This window comes from Dendrobium catenatum, unplaced genomic scaffold (assembly GCF_001605985.2).
Source record: "Dendrobium catenatum unplaced genomic scaffold, ASM160598v2 fragScaff_scaffold_1221, whole genome shotgun sequence".
Lineage (NCBI taxonomy): Eukaryota > Viridiplantae > Streptophyta > Magnoliopsida > Asparagales > Orchidaceae > Dendrobium > Dendrobium catenatum.
Window position 1 is genome coordinate 1,597,071 of NW_021319683.1, and position 22,209 is coordinate 1,619,279.

Here is a 22,209-nt window from a genome sequence, read left to right on the forward strand (position 1 = left end):
TAAAATATGTGGATATTTGGATGAGTAGTGATGTAATTATATTTTCTATTATTATATTATCTAGATAAAATTAGTAAGTTCTAGTTGATGATTAAGAATATATATATATATATATATATATATATATACAAATCTTTCCAATTTCGATCTTTGGGCATGACAGGAAACCTCTTGTTCACCACTCTTCTATTTTTTTGGAAGTGGTTTGCTAAGGTGGTTATATGCATTCAAATTAATTTCTCTTATAAGATCATCCTGAAATCTACTTTTTACTAATTTTGGAATCCCTAGTGTGGTGGCAAAACAATCACATTTTTGCTTGGTAACTCTCCTTTTCACCCCAATATCCCCCCAGGCTCCCTTGTTTCAACAATCATCCAAGATAATTGTTGGAAGATTTCTCTTGCTCTCTCTCAGACAACTTGGAATGTTATCTTAGCCTTGGATATTATTATAGATAGCTTGAATTTTATTGCATGGAAGGACTTAGATCACCCCACCTTTAAAGTATTCATTAATGAATTTTATAATGGTTATCAACCAATCTCGTGGCATGCTTACATTTGTGACACAAATTATTCACTTTGGTTTTCTACCTATGTATGGTTGGCCTTAGCAATCTATAAAATAACAGATTCTCTGATTAGGCATAACATCCGTGCTCAACTCCTTTATTTTTTTAATGAGTTTATCGAAATCACCTCCCATCTATTTTTTTTTTAATGTTAGCACACTTTTGACATTATTTCATACCTCCTCCCTTAGGCAGGTTGTTTTCTTTTAAGGCTAAACCTGCTGCAATTACTTTCTTACATCTCTAAAATGGCTAACCTTAGCAGTATTATGAAAAATAATTACTTGTTGCGGGCTAGAATATACGCGGCGATAGAGTTAGAATTTTTCATCTCAGCATTGTATGGATATTCAGCACATGAATAGAAGAACAATAAAACACCAGAATTTTTACGTGGAAAACATTGGAAAGGGGAAAAACTACGGGGCCTTGCCCAGTTGAAAAGATTCCACCTATGTTTGATTGGAGTACAAATGACTGATTTGTCTTTAAAACTTAGGATAATCATATTACAATAATCAATTCTCCGGTTGAAATGCAATTATAAACAAGGATCGGAGATCCCTGTGGTCAGGCTGAATTCCGGAGTCACTTGGAGGCCAAATATAATTCTGGTGTCGCTTGGAGATTGGGCAGAATTCTGGCATCACTTGGAAGTCGGGCATAATTCTGGCATCACTTGGAGTTCGGGTGGAACTCCAACGCCACTCGAAGGTCGGACGAAAATCCGGCGTCACTTGGAGGTCGGACGAAACACCGGCATCACTTGGAGTTTGGGTGGAACTCCAGCATCACTTGGAGGACTGACGGAACTCCAGCATCACTTGGAAGTCGGGCAGAACTTCGGCGTCAGTGGTCGAGGAGGAACTTCTTCCCTCTCTTCCTTCTCTTCCTTTTCTTCATTCTCTTCTCTTCTTCTTATTCTTGCTTCTCCCCTCTTAAGAGAAATGAGGGGTTATTTATAGTTTTCTGAGAGTGTCATGACCAGTAAATAGGAGGAAGATCAGGGAAAAGTTGGGAGTGATTTGAATGGACGGCCGATGTTGAATCCCTTGATTGTGGACCGTTTATCATGTATTTAAAGGCTCTAATGATATCAGAATTCAATGATCTTGGGCTCATTGGATTTGTCTCATCGAGTCGCTTGATTCGATTATAAACATGCCATATTTGGAAACTGCTTGGTAATCCAAAATATGGATTAAATCTTCCAAATGCGCTTCTGGGCTTTGATTTGGACTAGTTTGGGCTCGGATTGAGTTGAATTTGGTGTTGTTGGGTTCACATTTTCGAGACGCTCAGTTCGACTGTAAGTTTGTTAAAATCAGAGTTCAGATGGTCCCAGATTTAATTTATGAATCTTCCAACTTGATTTTGTCTCTAGATTCATGCCTGACCAAGATAATTTTTTGATGATATATCACTACTATTTGCTGATTAAATGTTCTTTATACTACACTTGGAGAGAAAGGAATGCAAGGTGCTTTGGTGACACTATTGATAGCTCTTCTACTAATTGTGCCAAAATTAAAAAAATATATATATAGACCAAAAAACCTCATCATGAATGAATTTGATATCATCAAGCAATCTTAGTCATTTTGGTTTTTGGCTTTATTTTCTTTGACGACTCATACTTCATTTACTAAACGATAACTTTGTATCACCTGAGGATTTTTTCTATCTTTTACCAAGGAGACATCCTTCTTTGCTGGATTGGTGTTGTTTCAGTTCAAATGATTATGAATACCTTGATTGCTTAGGCTGTTACTCACATCCAATGTTACGTTGGACAATGATGAATGAACGCACTTAATTCTACCTCCCTTAGTTGGATGGTATTTGTGGCAACTAAGGAAATGATTGCCTTATGATTTCTAGATGTTTTTGCACATTTTAGTTGTGCAAACCTCAACCCTTCTTGCTTATATTTGTTAGTATTGCTAAATTTTTGTTGTAACTCAACTTGTCACATCTCTTCTCTATCTTGAGTTCTAATTTTTTATTTTTATTAACTTTATTATAAGTAATTTTTATAGTAAATAAAATTATACTGTGCCCCTAATATATATATTCAGAATCTCTTAACCCCACCAATCATAGACACAAATACCTCAAAATTAGTGATGTCGAGAGTAGGCCATCTAGTAGCGACGTTTTAATATTTTTAATACTAATAAAAATATTTTTTATTTTTATAAATATCTCAATAATGCGAAACCCACGTTTGGCATTTTCTGTAAGCATTTCTTTTACCACTCCCAATTCTACTGCTCGTCGTGCTTCTTCCCGGTCTCAAGCATTCATCGGGCCAAGGTAAAGCCCTATCTGACACCCTAATGTGTGTTCTGCGAATTCCTAACGCTGTAATGAAGATTGAAGTCCAAGCGAGGAGAAATCTCACTGACTTTTTCAGTTTTTGTGTACTTAGTATACTTCTTCTGATGAACAATTCAAGCACTGATGTTTCAGATTTGGGGATTTTTCGTCGATCTAATCTTTTTTTTGGTTTTCCGGTTTTTCTGGGACAGATTAGCTACTTTGGTGACCCATGAGGAAGTTTCTGTTGTTTGTTATTTTTAACAACATATGAAAGTGATTTTGGGTTGCATACCCTTATTTAGTTTCTCTTATGTCTGGTTTTCATGTTGCTTCATAGAAGAACTATGCTGCATTATTCATTCATGGCAGTCTCTTCTGGTTTCATTTTGTAAGTTTGCTATTTGATGATGCTAATTTAATTCGTCTATTTTTAACTTGCAAAGTAACGGCTGCTTTGCTATTAATACATATTAAGGTTTGTTTCCAGTTTTTTTTTTTTCCCTCATCCAGTTTTGGAATTCACTTGATCGCCTTTTCTTCATGATTATGCGAACCTAACTGATGACGAAGTATACTTAACAAGTGGCTTGCTTGATGGAATCACTTGACTTTCTATTTTGATGAAAAGCCTATTTTTGATCACCCAACTAATATCACCTAATGGTTGGCCGGTTAAGCTTGACTTTCTAGCAATATAGTAATAATCCCAAATTTGTTTATACAAAGTATAGAAATCTAACTCATATATTTTAGTGATTGAAAATAGAACACAATACCCGTTTATAGATTGAGTTCTATATGGAGCGAGTGAATATTTATTTGTTAAAGATCACGGGCCAACCTCAAATCTGTGATCACCACCCTGAGGATGATGGAGCATACCGCATGACCTAGAACTGTTTGTTATAAGTAGAAGTGATACTTTTTGTGAGGGCCATTACAAGTTGTATGTCTCTTCTACAAATTTAATAAAATATTTATAAAAAATTGGTCAAATTATATCACAGAATTGGTTTTAGATTGTAGATCAGCATCAATAATCTTGATCTATCATTTGAAGGTGGGAAAATAAAAAACTATGTGGAGAACAAAATTTTCCAAATTAAAGGATAATACTCTCTCTCTCTCTCTCTCTCTCTCTCTTTCTCTCTCTTGCTCTCTCTTTGTGTGTGCCTCAAATCTATTTTCAATATTTTCTAACTTTTTTTTCATTATATTTTTTAGCTTTCTAGAAAAGAAATAATTAGAATGATCATTTTTCTTTAGCATTATATATTCTATTAGTAGGATTTATGTATTATTGTTTATTTACTTTAGGGATAGATAAGCCATGTATTTCATTATTCTATTATGATGCATAATGCATAAATTTTGAAAAGAAAGCTCATTTTTCCTCTCTTAAATTCCTTGTTCTCCATCCTTTCTTGTCTTTCTCTTCCTCCTCCATGATACTATTTCTTTCTCCTGTTCATCCACAATTATCAAGAATTTATCTCCTTTTCTTGGCATGAGTCTAGGGTTAAACTATTTCACCTATTAGATATTATGATGATTGCACTTTTAAGGATTGTGATGATTTGAGTACTGCAGACATATTAGATGGTGATTTTGATAATCAATTATCACTTATCAATAATCAAGCCTCTTGGTGAGCTTGAACATAAGATAAAGATAGAGATTATGGTTCAGCATAAATCCTATATCATGCCTAACCTTATTGCTAGTTCTGATCCTAAAATATCTTATGGAACTATTATTATTCAAAAGTAACTTGATAATTGTGATGAAGAAATAGATTGATCTGGAAAAATTGTATGATTATCATACTAATTTTAAAATGTAGTTTGTTCCTTAGTTCCAAAATATTTTTAGGTTCTTCCCCAAATCTACATGTTGAGTTTATATTTACACTGCTACCACCACGATAGGACTTCAGGATCCTTTTTCATGTTATGGATCAAATAAAGCATTATGCATGCTGACTTCTAAATCAAAAGCCTTCATACACTCTTTAATGTGTTCATTTTATACATATTGAAGATCCAAGAGACACCCATTAGCCAGTCCCACTGCCATGCCGTCCATGGAAGCCATATTTTCAAGTAAATGCTCTTGCATGACTTTTCATAGGAATAGTTCTATCAGTCTCCAATGGGCTTAATGTAGTACATGACAAGTATCTGTGGGTCTCCGAAAGGATGCTACTCATGGGGATTAGAATGCAAAGAGTAAGATCGCACTCAAGGTTTATAATTGCGCAATTGGATATTGAGACGTTTTGTTCGTGAGGTGAGTCGTAAGCCTTAAGGCATTATGAGGCATAAGTCTCAAAATCAAAAATTGAATTAAGTCAAAATAAATGTTAAAAATGATTTTTTATATAATACCCAAATAATATATTAAAGGATGACATGTTACATTTATCTATTGAATTTTGAAGTAACAAATTGACATACATATGAAATAAAAAATTGCACAAGACATAAAGTTACAAGTGATAAATTATATGAAATAGAATTAAAATTCAAATATTATAAGAGGGAAAAAATATTAAATATCCTATGAAGGATCGACACCACTAGAACTCAATTCTACGAAGGATCGACACAAATTAATCCACATGAATTTGAAACATGAAAATTTTTAATTAAAAGTGTAGATATGTTGAGCCTATGTCGGGGTCCAAGGGGGCACTGCCCCCTGGCGGGGTTCGGCCTGCCAGTTTTATTGTAACAGTTGCTTTAAAGTTTTCTCTACTTTCTCGGTACTGCTTGGTATCATTCGGTACCCCTCTGTACCGAGCAGTACCGAGCGATATCGAGTTCCAGTACCGAGCAGTATTGAGTTCCAATATCGCTCAGTACCGAGCGGTACCGAGCAGTACCGAGCGGTACCGAGCAGTACCGAGCGGTCTGCGGTACCGAGTACCGAGCGGTACCGAGTACCGAGCGGTACCGAGTACCGAGCGGTACCGAGTACCGAGCGGTACCGAGTACCGAGCGGTACCGAGTACCGAGCGGTACCGAGTACCGAGCGGTACCTAGTACCGAGCGGTATCGAGTTTGGTATCATTCGGTACCCCTCTGTACCGAGCAGTACCGAGCGATACCGAGTTCCAGTACCGAGCAGTATTGAGTTCCAATGTTGCTCCGTACCAAGTGGTACCGAGCAGTACCGAGCGGTTTGCGGTACCGAGCAGTCTGCGGTACCGAGTATCGAGCGGTACCCAGTACCGAGCGGTATCGAGCAGTACCAAGCGGTACCAAGAAATACCGAGCGTATCCGTATCCGACACGTGTCCGATACAACATGCCTCGTAAATAGGAGTATTCGTGCAACATAGGTAGCCACTGTAAGGTGGACTAGATTTGAAATATTAGTGATATTTTAAAGATTGACCTGAGAGTGGTCATGCATTAATTTTAAAAAGTTGGTTAATTTTAGACCTTATATATATTTTATATTTCTTAAAAAAAATATCTTTATAAAAAAATTAAATTCCTAAGAGCCTAACATTAACTCTATCTAGGCCACCTCCAAGCAAAACAAAGAAAGAAATCTAGGAAAAATCATGCAGCTCTAGTGCACAATCAATGTAAATGCTCCAATCATCATAGAATATATAATAAATGAAAGGTTAGAAATGCAGTTTGGTTCTGCAATACATCCCAAGAAAAAGAAAAATGATAGCTAAGCTCTACCATAATTACAGCTTAACCTAAAACTATACAAAAATGAAATTGTATGTAGGGTCTTGATCGATCTTCACCTGTTTGGCCTTATGCCTTCTGAAATATCCACACACCTACATGACTTTCTTAACTGAAATTACATGTGGAAAAAAATTATATGAGCTCCCTACAAAATAGATGTTAGCACAAATATAATAAAACTATCATATATACATCTAGACCTAGTCCTTAAGACCACATTCCCAAAGACTTAGCAATCCTCACAGTACCTGCTAGAGAGTCCATTTATAATTATGATCATTGCATTTTAATTAGCCTTTTAGAAACGTGACCACCTGCAGACTATATTTCTATAAAGACTCTAACCATTTAATGGCAAGTGCCCACTTATCAAGCCATAAAATAGAAAAATAAAACAATCATAAATAATACAAACCATAAATACATCATCACATCATCACAAATATAAATTATAAAAGAAAGGAAGTGACAAATGTTATCGTAGCTACACCCTACCTTTGGATGCCCATAAAAAATGTTATATCTAGCACCTAAGTGTGTGCAAAATTAGTATTACCTAACTACCGTAATTTAGGTGAAAGGTCATGTTGAAAGGTCAAGTTCATATTGTTTAATTTATTAGCCCAAGAATTTCTCTTTAAATGATTAGCCATTGAGGATAGATTAATTACAACTTAATTTTATAGTTATGATTTTAATCATTAGGTTATGAAGAATTCAAATACATGTGCCCTCTCCTATGCTAGAGTTATAAATAATTGAGAGACAAATGGTCCATCCTCAATCATACACCTAACTAGGGCTAGAGTGGTTATAAGGCTACAAGGGTGGCTAGAGCCCCCTTGGTTTCCTAAAACTCTACGTAATGCCAATAGGTGACACAATAAAGTGGGCCAATTGCCCCTACAAAAAAAATCTTAGGCTTCCTATGTCTAAGGTTGATCAATTTCAAATGCTAACATAGGAATGAAAAACTCACTACCTAAAGATATATGAAGGTTCTACCTTACTTAAGATTTGACACTTGCATGGTTAAGGAGTTGAATCAAACTCCTAAGGATAGCTTCTTATTTTTAAAGGGGACAATTTATACAGATCTCTAGACCCTTCTCCCTTAAATTGTGAGATACATGGCATTGTCACAACAAGCACGAGAACCAAGGCCTTCTTAGGGCACGTAGCACTGCAGTTTGAGGTAGTCTAGCGTATATACCCCGTATATATTAAAGAAGAGAGTACAAAGATAGACACAAATCCAATATAGATTAAAGCACTAGAGTATGTCTTAAAGTTTATTTGCTTCTCCAACATATTCATTTTATTTGAGTTTAAATTTTAGTATCATGGTGTTTTACTTAACTACTGAAGAGTTTGTGAAAGAGAAATTTATTATTTGTTTTAGTTTTATCTTAATTAATGTAAACTTTTTGTTCATGATCGTGTTAGGAGTTTATAAAAAATTATTTCATATTTTTCTGAATTTTATTTGATTTGTTATGATTTTTTAAAGTTCTAGTTCAATTAAGTGATTTAATTAATTTGGAGCTCAAGATAAGTTGTTAATCGAAGTATTCATTTAGTTTATTGTTTGCTATGATTTTATAGGATTATAAAAATTTGTTTGGAATTTTTTATTGGATTCTTATAATTTTCTTCGTCAATCGGTTTGTGTTGTTGTCATAACGGGCACGAGGACCAAGGCCTCCTTAAGACATGTAGCTCCATAGCTGGAGGTAATCTAGCCTATAAACTTCATTGGTGGAGTTTGTTATTGATTTATTAATTTGATTATGTTGTTAATTTGGATGGTTAATTTATTTTAATTAATTAGTTAATTATTGATTTATCATTAATTATTTATGTTAAATTATAATTTCCGTTGTTTACACTAGGACTGTGAGTTTTATTTCATCCTCATTGAGACTACTTAATAGCCTCGTAAGTTCGGATTACCCAACAATTATCTTTTTTATTTTAAGTTTGAATTAGCTTTTTAATTTAGATTAATTTAATTGGTTAATTAAAGATTTATTAAGTAATTATTTAAGTTAGGTGGTAATTGTCTTTGTTTAAGGGTTGTGAGATTTATTTCATTATTATTGAGGCTAATTTAATAGCATTAGAAGCCCGGATTATCCAACAATCACCTCGTTGTTTAATTACTCTTATTTGTTATTTAACGGGTTTTGATTTGTGATTATTGCTTTAATCGATTCGTTATTGATTTTAGGATTGGTTATGAGCTCATTAATTACATTTTACCAATTGGTTTAGTTAGTTTGATTTTTAATAGTTCGCCTTATTTATTATTTTCATCAAATGAAATTCAAACAAGGGTTCTACACTAGGTTCAAATAACAAAACTAAACTTATTACGTACAAGAAAACATACAACATAAGACTAATACAGAGATCAACCTAACAAGCTAGATCTCAAATTTTATTTTATTTTTTATATTACTAGCATGTTTATAGAAAATAACATTTAAATGCTAAAAAATCATTAAGAGGGGATTTTGAAATCTATTTAAATATTTTAAAATCCTAAAGAAAACCGTCCTAGCGAGGCCCGCTTTGTACGATAAAATATCAATGCACATGGCTCAAGTAGATGGCCTACACTTCAGGCCTAGGTGACCTTGAAGGTCTCTAAGATTCATAAAGTGGACAAGACTTAGCCAATAAGATTAAGGTTTCATAAGTGTACTAGCCTATGGCCAATGACTAAAACATCTTACCATATAGATTTGAGTGAAAATAAAATAGCAGTCCTGTTTATGCTAGGGTTGTCATTCGTCATACAATGAGTGGATATTTATTAAGTTAAGTGTTGCAGAGATAAGGATGCTCAGGTGGATGAGTGGCTTTACTCTTAGAGATAGAATGCATAACGAGAATACACGTGAAAAGGTTGGAGTAGCTCCAGTGGAAGATAAGATTAGAGAGAGTCATCTTAGATGGTTTGGTCACATAAAATGGCGGCCTTCCGAAGACCCGATTAGAAAAGTAGATGCATTAGATTTAGCTTATGTTAAAAAAAGGTAGAGGTAGACCTAAAATGACTTTGTTAGAAAATATTAAAAATGATATCTTTTATTAGATTTTAATGAAAATTTGACTCTTAATAGGACATAATTGAGAAAAAGTATTCATATAGCCGACCCCACGTAGTGGGTTAAAGGGTTGACGTTGTTGTTGTTGTTGTATTAATAGCAACTTCTGTCCTTATTTATGTGTTTAGTTTTCTTGAGAAAATATTAGAATTATCATTTTCTTTAGGAGTATTCTATTACTAGGATTTGTCTCTTCTTTAGGACTGATGTAGTTTTAAATTTGAATTAGTTTGAATTGTTCATAGAATCAAGCCATGTATTTCATTATCCTATCTTGAATAAAATTTGTATGAAATTCTCTTTTCTCTCCCAATTCTCAGTTCTCTCCCCCTGCAGCTCTATCTCTTATTTATTCTCAAGTCCCAAGAACTTTGCCTTATGTTATTCATCCTCTTGGTATATATCTTAAGGTGTTGCAACTGATGTAGGACTAATTATGTTTTAGATGAATGCGATAAGAACTTGCACATTTTGAATAAGAGCAATTAATAATTATGAACGTTAGCCACTAAATGATAATAGAAAACTAAAGAGTGTTGGCTACGCTTAGGCTAAATCACATACTAAGAACTAGAATCACCAAGTAATTTAGAATTTCAACCGAATGCAAATTAAGTAGTTATTCAATAAAATTCCTAAGCTAACATTGAGATTATAAACATAGAAAATAAAAACTTAAATCTTACGTTTACTAAGCAAAGGCAGAGAGCTTGGTACGAGTCCTTGTGCTTGAATCACAACCTACAAGAGCAGAGGATTAGAAGATAATTTGAATAGAGGAAAAGTTCACCCTTGTCGAGGACCGGAAATAATTTGCCACTGAACGTTGGCAAGTTACTCTTTGATTTCTTCGGACAAGGTGAAGATGATTCGATCCAGGGATTTGTCAGCGGAAGTATCAATCTCCGGGTAGATGTCGAAGAATGTTGACAGGAGAATGTCGACGTGTCCTTGCTCGTTGTAGACTAATCCGAAGTCAAGATCGGGATCGGCCATTCATCGATTCTATAGGGTTGAAGTGTTTGAAGTGTTGGAGACAATGGTCTTTGTTTCCTTCAAAGACTCCTCTTTAAATAAAGAAGTTTCTCTCAAGGGTTTAAGTGGACGAGAGGGAGGGAGGTGACCGACCTGATAAAGGAGGCTAAGGGAAGAAATAGGTTCAAATTTTAGGAGGCAGGTTGGAGGGAAATTAGGGATTTATTTCCTCTAATTAATTCTCAAATTTGAAAAGAATTAAAAGAGGCGAGTGGGCGGGGGGCGTGGGGCGGGCGGCGACATAGAGAGAAAGGGGGCCAGTGGGTTTAATAGGGGAGAGGGATTAGGGAGAAGCATTTAAAGGTTGCTTGTTTTGGATTTGGATATTTTGGAAGGTTTAATTAAATCCATTTGAATCTAAATTCAAATAGGATTTAATTTTGGAAACTTTCCAAAAATAGGATTTCGTAATTTAGGAAACAATTCAAGTTAAATTTGAATATTAATTAAGTAGGTTTCATATCTTAGAAAAACCAAATTGGAAAGGCTTAAATACAAGCCTTGATGGGGAATTCCCAAGGGAGGCCGGCGGCTTGGGTGGCTTAACCACCAGTTTTGGGTGAAGGGAGGTGGGCTCAGGTGGTGGGGTGGAGAGCTATGGGCTAGCCCAAAGCTAAGGGGAGGAGGGCTTGTAGTTGACCAGAGGTGGGAGGTTTAAGAGGTGGTCGGCGATTTAGGGTTGTACGTGGGTCAAGAGATGGAAAGGGGCGAGGGGAAAGGAGGAAGAAAAGAGACACGAAGAATTAGCCACGAGCCCGGACTCTTCCAATGCTGGTGGGTGATCCGCTTCCCTCTCCAAAACCTCTCAAGCTCTCACAAGAACTCAAAATGCAGAATTTTTTTTTTATTCAATCATTATCCTTCAAAAGAAAATATAAGGGCTATATATAGCCTCATACAATGAACGAGAAACTAAAAAGACGACTTAGCCCTTTGGGCTTACAAATGACCACCCTTAAAGCAAGGGGTAGAAAGGAAAAAAACAACTAAAACAAATAAATTAAAAAAACAAGTACATATGAGGACTTAAAAATATAACGGCGCGATCGTTCCGGTAGATCGGCGACCACGCCTCTGATAAACTTTTCATGCTCTGATGTCCCCATCAGCAACCCTCCTCTTATTAGGGGTCCCCCACAAGATGATCTCCTTACCATCATTATCTCTAAAAGCCTGATTCCCTCATCTCTCTCTCTATTAAAAATGAATTCAAGGAATTATCAACCAATTCATAGACAAGTTTGATACAGGAAGGAAGAAAAGGATTAATGAAATCATCATCAAAGGGTCCCATAATTAGTCTTGTATCTAGCACATCAAAGTGGTATTAGAGTACATCAGCATTAGGTCTCAACTATCGTATATGGTGTTGAGATCATAATGAGACGCTTGTAATAGAAGCGGTAAATTAAGCAAAATTTACAAGTACTGCAATATAGGTCGTCATTGTAAGCTCATGTATCCTATTTACGCACAGTAATTTTTATCAAAAAATCAGCATGAAACTTATGCCGTTAATAAATTAAAATGCTACGTATAATCAGTTATGCATGGATGGTGCCATTAACTCTAAAGGATGCTTAATGGTCGACTAGTAATAACTTCATGATGTCTAGTTTTTCTTTTTTACTTCGTATGTTTTTTTTTTCCCCTGAGAAATTAATTTGAAGCATTTCTATGATGCGATTCCACTTCAATCCAGGCAAAAAATTTCATTACATCTGCTGTAATATTCATTACTTTATCTTTAAATTGTATTTTGTATTTGCACTTCAATATTACTGTAAATCTCAAATTCTACTGCTCATTGCTGAAGCCTTTAATCACCTGTATTTTCTGCTGAACCAGTATATTTTCTGTAGTTATCTTCTCTAGATGGATTCTAGCTCTGATGAAACTTCCGAAATTAGTGACTCAGAGATTGATGATTATGAGGCTAAAACTTATGTCCAACTGAAGACAGAAAAGCTCAAAGTAAAAGTCTCAGATGGAAGCTATAGATGCCCATTTTGTTTGGGAAAGAAAAGACAAGATTACCTATATAAGGATCTCCTTCAACATGCATCAGGAATTAGCACTTCCAACAGGAAGGCGAAGGTGAAGGCAAATCACCAGGCCCTTGTAAAATTCTTGAAGAATGATCTTGCTAACACTTCAAATTCATCACCGCAGTTAATGATTGTTAAACAGGGTCCTTCTAAAGCTAAACAACCTGATCAATTTGTTTGGCCATGGATGGGCATTGTTGTAAATATTCCAACAGAATTTAGGAATGGAAAGTATGTTGGCGAAAGTGGAAATAGGCTTAAGGGGCAGCTATCTAGATTTAATCCCTTGAAAGTCCATGCTTTATGGAATTTCAAGGGCTTTACCGGAAATGCGGTTGTGGATTTTAGCAAAGACTGGACAGGATTTAAGAATGCAATGGCATTTGAGAATCATTTTGATGCTGATCATTTTGGTAAAAGGGACTGGGTTGAAAAAGACAATCATGGTCCAGGAATATATGGATGGGTAGCTCGTGCTGATGACTACAATTCAGGTGGGCCCGTTGGGGATCATCTTAGAAAAAATGGAGATTTGAAGACAGTGGGTGATATAACAGAAGAAGAATCACGCAAGACAAGCAAACTTGTCCAAGATTTGGCAACGCGGATTGAAGTCAAGAAGAAGCACATTGAGGAACTTGAGGGCAAATACAATGAGACTACTTTATCACTGGATAAGATGATGGAAGAAAGGGATAAGCTGCATGAATCTTATAACAGCGGTGTGTTTCATTAAATGAACTTACCCTTCTACACATGCATTGTTGTGGACTGATGCCAACTTTTAGAAGTATCCACCCTACAATTGATCTGGATAGCTATACATTTTGTCTGACTAATATGATATATCACTTGATTTCTTTTCCTGACAAAATTAGGAAGTAACTGGGGGCATTCGCATTTCTGCCTTTAGACGTAGGTCTTGCTCTCTTTTACTTGGGCAAAATTCTAGATTCTCTTTTTCTGCTTGTCTAAATGCGAATTTAACTCTATTTATTTTCTGGCATTAGACGGTCTAGCTCTCTTTTACTTGGGCAATATTCTAAGTTTCTCTTTTCTGCCTGTCTTAATGCAACTTATAGTTGCCTTTGCTGCGATTTAGTATGTTTGGATGGATAGAATTGTAGCTTTGATTTAGATTACCATACTATTGCTCAGCCATTCCTCATTAGCTACTTGCTGATTTTACATTTACTCCCCAATTACTCTTATTCGAATATAATAGTTTACTCTAATTTTCTCTAATTCTTGTCTGCTAAGTAGTGGAACACACACTTACTTTCCTTTTTGTTGGTATCAAAAAGGAGATTATTATTGAACTCCTTTTCTAAGGTTCTGTTATCAAGGAATCCTTATTCCCTGGTTTTGCACATCTTCCTCTAATATCGATTTTCACCAAATTAGTATCAGAGAGGAGAAAATAGAGGGTAGTTTAAGCTCAGTGCGTGTCAACGTATGCAAGTTGCCCTCGACTGAAAATTAGGTCTTGCTGGTGAGTTCCAAAAATCTATGGTTGAAATGTGGCTCAAACTTCACGTCTTCGAAAACAACAACTCCAGCCCTCTTGCAATCACACTAGCAAATCTGGCAACCATATCAGAGATATTTATACCACTACATAGAAACCAAAAGCATCCCCAATAGTTGGATGCACTACACATTCCAAATTTTTTGAAGCCAATGGGGATCAATTTCCTCGACAGTAGAATAGCAATATCTGCCCTAACTCTAAATCTGAGGATGAGTCCCTACTTTTGGAGCAAGCAACCTGAGGGCAATTTCAACATGAGCGGAACTATAATGATTTCAAGGAGAAACTGAACTTTCCCTTCTTTAATGGTCATATTCACATAAAGGATTAACTTGGGAGCAATCCATCAAGTCATTCTTCAAATACATGGATGTACATCCAAAGAGGCAAGTCTCATGTACGTCTTTTGCACCCCTGAATGACCCAAACAGCGCTTCGATGGAACTCCTGGAGCAGGTGTGGAATATGGACTGATGTCTTAGGCGTCACAAATCTCCCCTGGTACAATAGCATCTCCCTTCTTTAATGGTCATATTCACATAAAGGATTAACTTGGGAGTAATCCATCAAGTCATTCTTCAAATACATGGATGTACATCCAAAGAGGCAAGTCTCATGTACGTCTTTTGCACCCCTGAATGACCCCAACAGCGCTCCGATGGAACTACTGGAGCAGGTGTGGAATATGGACTGATGTCCTAGGCATCACAAATCTCCCCTGGTACAATAGCATCTCCCCTTCTAGAGAATACCCTCCCCCCTTCCCTTCTTCTAGAGAATACCCGAGGTGGCTACTCTCCTCCTTCAATAAATCAACCCTAATCCTTCCCAACTCCTCATCGTGCACACTCTCTTCCTTAATGACCTCCCAATCCAACATCAATGGGATCGCGCACTGCTATCGCCTATAACCCCCCATACATCTGGAAAATACATCTGTCGCCTTGTTCTCCATTCCTTGCCTAAACTGGATTTCAAAATCATACCCCAACAACTTTAACAGCCGTCTCTGGTGCTCCTGAGTTACCATCCTCTTCTCGAACAAGTACTTCAGACTCCGTTGATTTGTCCTGATGATGAAATGCCGGCCTAGCAAGTAGGGTCGCCACTTTTGGATGGCTAACACAATGGTCATTAGTTCCCTCTCATTGAATAATTTCAGCCAGGCTCTGGCTGTCAATACCCAGCTTAAATAGGCGATGGGTTGACAACTCTGCATGAGTACTGCTCCCAATCCATAAACCTGAGGCATATGTCTTCACTATGAAGACCTGAGTGAAGTCTGGTAGGTATAAATCCGGTACAGTGGTCATGACCTTCTTCAAGCTCTCAAAAGCTGTTGTGGCCGCCTCCCCCCATAAGAAACCATCCTTCTTAAACTATTCCATCAGTGGCCATGCGATGGTGTTGTACTCCTTCACAAACCTCATGTAATATCCTATCAGTCCTACGAATCACCTCAACTCCCTAAGATTCTTGGGAACCGACAATCATAACATAGCTTCAATTTTAGCGTAATCTGCCTCCACCCCTCATTAGAGATGATATGCCCCAAGTACTCTACATTGTCTTGGGCAAAATAACATTTCTTCAGATTGTCCCTCAGTTGGTGTTCTTGGAACACCTCTAACACCCTCCTAAAGTGCTCTCAGTGCTCCTCCTCTGACCTGCTGTAAATCAATATATCATCAAAAAACACCAACCAAATCGCCTAAGACGGGGTCTGAAGACCATGAGAAACTAGAAAGTGGCTAGGGCATTAGTGAGGCCAAAAGACATCACTAGAAACTCATAATACCCTTCATGAGTTTTGAAAGCAGTCTTTGGCACATCCTCCCTCTTCATCCTGATCTGATGGTATCCTGACTTCAAATCTATCGTGGTGAAGATAGTTGTCTCACTCAACTCATCCAAAAACTCATCTATCACTGAAATGAGAAACTTGTCTGGTATAGTTTCCTTATTCAGTGTCCTGTAATCTACACAAAACTTCCAACTCCCATCTTTCTTTCTAACCAATAACATGGCTAAAAAAGGGCTAACATTGGGCTTGATAGTCCGTGCTTCTAGCATATCTCTAATCAACTTCTCAATCTCATCCTTTTGAAATTGAGGATAGCGATAGGGCCAGACATTGATGGGTAACACTCCTTTCAAGGTGATAGCATGCTCCTACTCCCTTGGTGGTGGCAATCCCTGAGGTGGCTGAAAAACCTTATTGAACTGCTGAATCAATGAATGGACTGAAAGAGGAACTTCCCCTCCCTCCTCCAATCTGATCCCCACCAGCCAGTGCAGTTCTACCAGATAACCTTCCCCCACCTCTTGTATACTCCTCAGCATAGTTTTAAGTGATATCATGGGCTTAGAGAGCCCTCCAACACCCCTTATCACTACTCTTCTCCCCTCCACCACCAGCTCCATCATCAATGCCCTCTAGTTAATCTTGGTGTCTCCCTAATTCTGCTGTCACTTCATCTCCAGGATGACATCAGTGCTCTCTAACTTTAATGGGAAAAAATTATCCTCATCTGAACCCCCTGTATGATCAACACTACTCTTCTACAGATCCTCTTGCACATCTCCACCTTCCTTGTTCCCATCACTCCATAATATCTTGTATCCACCAATTTCACCCTCAATTGGTTCATAACCTGGTTGGAGATGAAATTGTGGGTAGCTCCACTGTTTAATCAACACCACCACCTTCATGTCTTCTATTTATCCTTTCACTTTCATGGTATGTTTCAGAGTGAATCCTACCATTGAGTTCAGGGATACCTCCACCACATCCAGATGCGGCTTGTCCTCCATCTCTCCTTCTACCTCACTCTCACCTCTTTCCTCAGCTTCCTTGTCATCACAGACGGTGAGAACCTGAAGAGTTCGGTTCTTGCACCTATGCCCTGGAGTATACTTCTCATCACACTTAAAACATAGTCTCTTTGCCCTCTTCTCCTTCATCTCCCTCTCCTTCACTGTTTTGAAGTTGTGTACACTTCCTCCTACTGGCTTCTCCCTGGGAGTCTCATGAAGATTTCCTGCTGCATGACCCTTGGGTGCTAAAAGGGTGTTAGTCATCTTGTAAGAACCACCTGAACTGCTGCCCCTGGCTCCCATCTTTTGGTACTTCTGACCCTCTACTAGCTATGCCATCTCCATTGCTCTCCCAAGTCACAAGGCCTCATGGCCCTTACTGCGGTTCTGATCTCTTATTTGAGTCCCTTCATGAAATTACCCTCCAAAGTAGTCTCTGATAGTCGCTCCACTCGACTAGCCAAGTGTTCAAATCTCTCATGATAATTTGTCATTGATCCTTCTTGCACTAGTACAAAGATCTGTTTATAGAAATCCCCTACCCTGCTGGCTCGAAAACGTACTAATAAGCAGTCCTTGAACTCCCTCTAACTCCGTATTGGCCTCCTCATGTCGCTCCACTGGTACCACGACAACGCCTTTCCCCCCAAACATAAACCCGTTGTCATCAATTTTTTCGCCTTCGTCAACCCATTAATGGTAAAATACCTCTCCATCTTATAAAACAACCCGTGTGAGTTCTATCCTTCAAAAATGGACATTTTTAGCTTCCGCACCTTCGGATCTCCTTCGTTTCCATGTATTCCATCATATTTTCCTCTTTCCCAAAGTTTTTGGCTCTCCTAAAGTCTCCCGATCTTCCCTTCCATGCTCATACCCAAACCCCTCTTTGCCTTCTCCCCTCTTTTCTTCAAAATCAGCACCCTTCCTACCATAATCCCCTTCTCTTCTCTCTCAACCAACACCCCTTAGTTCATGCCACTCATAACCACGCCTCTCTCCATACCTTCCCCCTTTCTCCTCCTCCATGATTTCCACATCATTGTCCCTCTTACGAAATTCAGAATTCTGGTCCTTTTGTCTCTGATGCCGCCATTTGAATTTGATTCTCTAATATCTTCTTCACCATCTCATGAAGATCAGAAACTGTCTTCCACGGATGAAATTCGATCATCCATCGTTGCTTTTATTTGGTTCATCTCCCCTTCAAGGCGTCCCTCCAACGCATCTTCCTTCTTGGCCGCCATTAATACCCAGATTTTTGTAGTTTCAAAAAAACCTGGATATTGACCCAAAAAAACATCAAAGATCTCTTCCTTCGGCCAAAAAACGGCGGCCAATTTTCCAGAAAAAAGCCCACAAATGGTCTCAAAATTTGCTCTGATACCAATTTGTTAGGAAATACTTGAAGATCTCAAGTAAACCCTAACAATATTGAGGAAATAGCGAGAAAACTCCACAAATTTGATGGAAAACTAGAGAAAAATAGTAGTTTTATTGCAAGAATCAAACTAACGGAATAAGAAAAGAAAGATACAATTGATCCTCAATTCGAGAGGAGAATTAATCTCTCCTAATCCCTAGACGAAGCTAGGGCCCAAGACACCAAGAACCAAAGATACCAAATCAGCCACAATAATCATGCATAACCCTAACCCTAAACATCTCTTCCTATTTAATACATTAATTCAAATATCTAATTCAAACTTTCCCTCCAACCCTAACCGCCCCCTCCTTAATGAATTTCCTAGTGGGGTCCACTAGAAACTTGGGCAGTAATTCCTAGGGGGACGGACATGCTTGGTCCGCCTCCTGTATACCTAAGCCGGCCCTCCTTAAGCTGGCTAGACCGGTTCAGTGAGAACCAGCCTAACAGGACCCCACCCCAAGGGAGGCCAGCTAAGCTTGGGTGAAACTAGGCTTCCACCTGGTATAAATGTAGGCCCATCCCTCCTGGTTATGGAATATCCTAAGCAATTGGATGACATTTTGGGGAAGGGTAAGTTTGATCCACATGTTGGAGCCCTTTTAGTATCATTTATACAAAGCAGCCTAACCATTTGGTCAATATTGTCATTTTGCCTGAGCATTGCAGCAAACTAGCAGAACTGGTCATTGATTTTGACAAAATATTGCAGGATGCAGAGGATAAGTTCACGAACCATACGCAATTGTGGGCTCCGAAAATTTGGCCCCAACTTCCCCCACTGCTTTTTGGGGGAGTTTTAACAGATTAAGTTCCAGGGTAAATTTTGGGAAGGCATATGGGTTTGTAGATAAGGCACTATCAGAGATTTTGCCCTCACTTTGCGATGACTTTACGATCTGACTCCGTGTTTTCTATAGGCGCAAGCCCTTATTATTAATTACCCCTTCCGATAATAAGAGATAACTTTCGATTAAGGCTAGTCGTCAATCAGATACATGGGGATACGTGTTATCTGGCACATAGTAGCAGTATGGGCATTTGAAATTAGCAGGATTGATATTTAAAATTAGAAACTTCACTATCTTGCACTTAAAGTGGATGGTGGGAGAATGGATTATGGACACGATCAAGATCCCATGGTTCTTTCGTCCCCAACCATTGTGGCCCCTGGTCTGCTTAGTCAGAGGAGGTGGTCGACAAAAACCTGACAGAAGAATTTTTATTGGCAATCATGGGTTGGTTCGTCCAAGTGTACTTTGTAGACCTAAGGTGGATGTTTATCTAAGGGGACAAATCTGAATACACCTTAGCTAACAGAGGGCTTTATGCCCTATCAATTAGATCCTATTGATTCATATATCAAGGATTTGATGCCATTGGGGAGCATACGGGCTCTGGCCATAACCGTAATTTTATGGTGCCATTTGGCGGCAAACCACCCAGTTTAGAGGGTCCCGGTCATAACCGTTTACCTGCGATGTCATTTGGCGACAAAACTGTTGGTTAGAGGACACATATCACGTCCTTACTGGCAGGAAACTGTTTGAGAATGAATCTTATTGATATTCTCGATCAGACATTAGCTCTTTTTGAGCTGAAATTATATTCATATTTGTCCATCACAGCAAACTATTGCGAAGGGTGGATGGGTTTTGCTTTAAGCATTTAATGGTTGAGTTTCAATTTGAAATACTTAGATTTGACATTTTTTAGGAATTTTGAGATTTTTGGATTTGGTGGGTGCTTGAGTATCATTTGGAATATTTGAAATTAACCCCTTCGGTTGAGATTTACATTCAACACGACCATCATCGGGGTGTATGGGGCATTCATGTTTTCGTATTTTGTGGGAATTTAAGAGCATTTCTAAAGGTATGATTTCCTCCGATTAAGATAAACATTCAACACGGTCATCATCAGGGTTACTTTGGGTTATTTGAAAATATTTTCATTTTGTAGGAATTTAAATTTTGTGGAAGTTTGGAGGCATTTGAAATGGTTGGAGTTACATCTCCGATTCAGATTTGTATTCAACATAGCCATCATTGGGGTGTATAGGGTCATTTAGGTTTTGTATTTTTTGGGAATTTAAGAGCATTTTTAAAGGTAGGATGCCCTCCAGTTGAGATAAACGTTCAATACGGTCATCATTTGGGTATATGGGGTCATTTGCATTTCATTGACTGAACCTTGTCGACTCTACTAACTTGCCGACAGAGGATCGGGTTCATCGTTGGTTTTGTGTCTTTGTTGGTGAATTTTTTTTTGTTGAAGGCCTTGAAAGCCTGATATGAATGTATAAAAATAAATATCCCGGTCGACCTCGCGACTATATATTTATTTAATGATTCGAGCTGTGTCGACTTCTATTTACTCACATAAAAGGATCGGGTTAAAACTTAAATTCACTTGTTGACCCGCGCAGCATTCCTAGACGTCGCATATGTATTCATAATGCGCTCGACCTTTGCGGGTGTATGATTGTGTATGGATTTGTGTATTTATGTATACAAATTGTAGTGCATGTGTGATGGAATTTTCATGAACATTTAGCATTGATCAACTATGCGAACAACCCGTCATTTGAATGCAACATTCTTATTTGTAAGCTCATACACGCCTTCTATCTACTTGTAGGGATATTGCAGAACCAGTGGTGTGGTATGTTGCGCTAATGTAGGTGGAGAAAACTGGTTTGAAGGAGGGGCCGGCGGGCCACAGGCCGTGGATTTGAGTTGTGGGAATTCAATAGAAAAGAGACGAATCGTGTGATTGTGCTTTATGAAGTTGGATGAGGAAGTGGCCTTGAGTAAGGATTTGGGGATCTGATTTCTGTAGAGTTTGAGAGGGGTGGAAGTGAGAGTTTCAGACATGCGTTTGATGCTTGCGGAAGGGAGATTGATATGAACAAGAACTGCTTGACAAGCAGGAGGGTGGAGGGATGTAAGGTCTTGCGAGGTGGGAGCTCGTGGATTTGGACGAAATAGGCAGGAGACGTGGGACAAAGTGCAAACGAGCTGGAGTTAGGGATGGAAGGGAGATTTCAGGTAGAGGACTCAGTTTAGTTCTCAAGTGCTTAAGACTATAAAATTTTGTTTAAGCTTTGGTTTAATGACGGAACATTGTGAAGGCCAGCTGTGATACGTGCAGATGAGTTGACGGGCGACGGGGGACTTCGACAAAACAAAGTAAATGTCATTAATGAGCATTAATGGGTCAGAATTTGTTTCTCTGTTTGGGAATTAAGTTTTGTTAAAATTTTATTAAATCAAAGGCTATATTGGTGATGTGTAGCTATTGCATTAATTCAAAATGATAGAAAATCCTTTAACAAGACCAAAATAGTCTCGATTTGCATGTAATTTTCTCATAATTTGTGTGTTTAGCTTGTAACTCATGCATATTGCCTTGTTTTGCGTGTCAATGTTTTCATAGAATTTACTTTGGGCAAATTGGTAGTGTATTTAGGGTGTTAACGATGTTTCGATCGTAATGACGAAGTCCGTTTTGCGATCATACGTCATCTGGTTGGCATCGAGTGCTAAATTTCTCTATCTATGCGTTGTCGCCTTGGGATTAGTGTTGACTTCCTTGCATGTCTCTAATTTGATCAAATTAAATGTCATT

At 37.9% G+C, this 22,209-nt stretch overlaps 1 protein-coding gene across 1 annotated transcript in view; it reads left to right on the forward strand.

Annotated features, from left to right (window-relative positions):
• The first annotated feature begins 2,770 nt into the window (after positions 1–2,770).
• The window catches only part of LOC110108435 (factor of DNA methylation 5), a 46,423-nt gene continuing 26,984 nt past the window's right edge, over positions 2,771–22,209 (forward strand). Inside the window, exons 1-2 of the mRNA XM_020839065.2 lie at positions 2,771–2,890; positions 12,620–13,527. Coding sequence (XP_020694724.1) covers positions 12,633–13,527 — 895 coding nt within the window. The 5' untranslated portion in view covers positions 2,771–2,890; positions 12,620–12,632. The remainder of the gene's footprint in view (positions 2,891–12,619; positions 13,528–22,209) is intronic.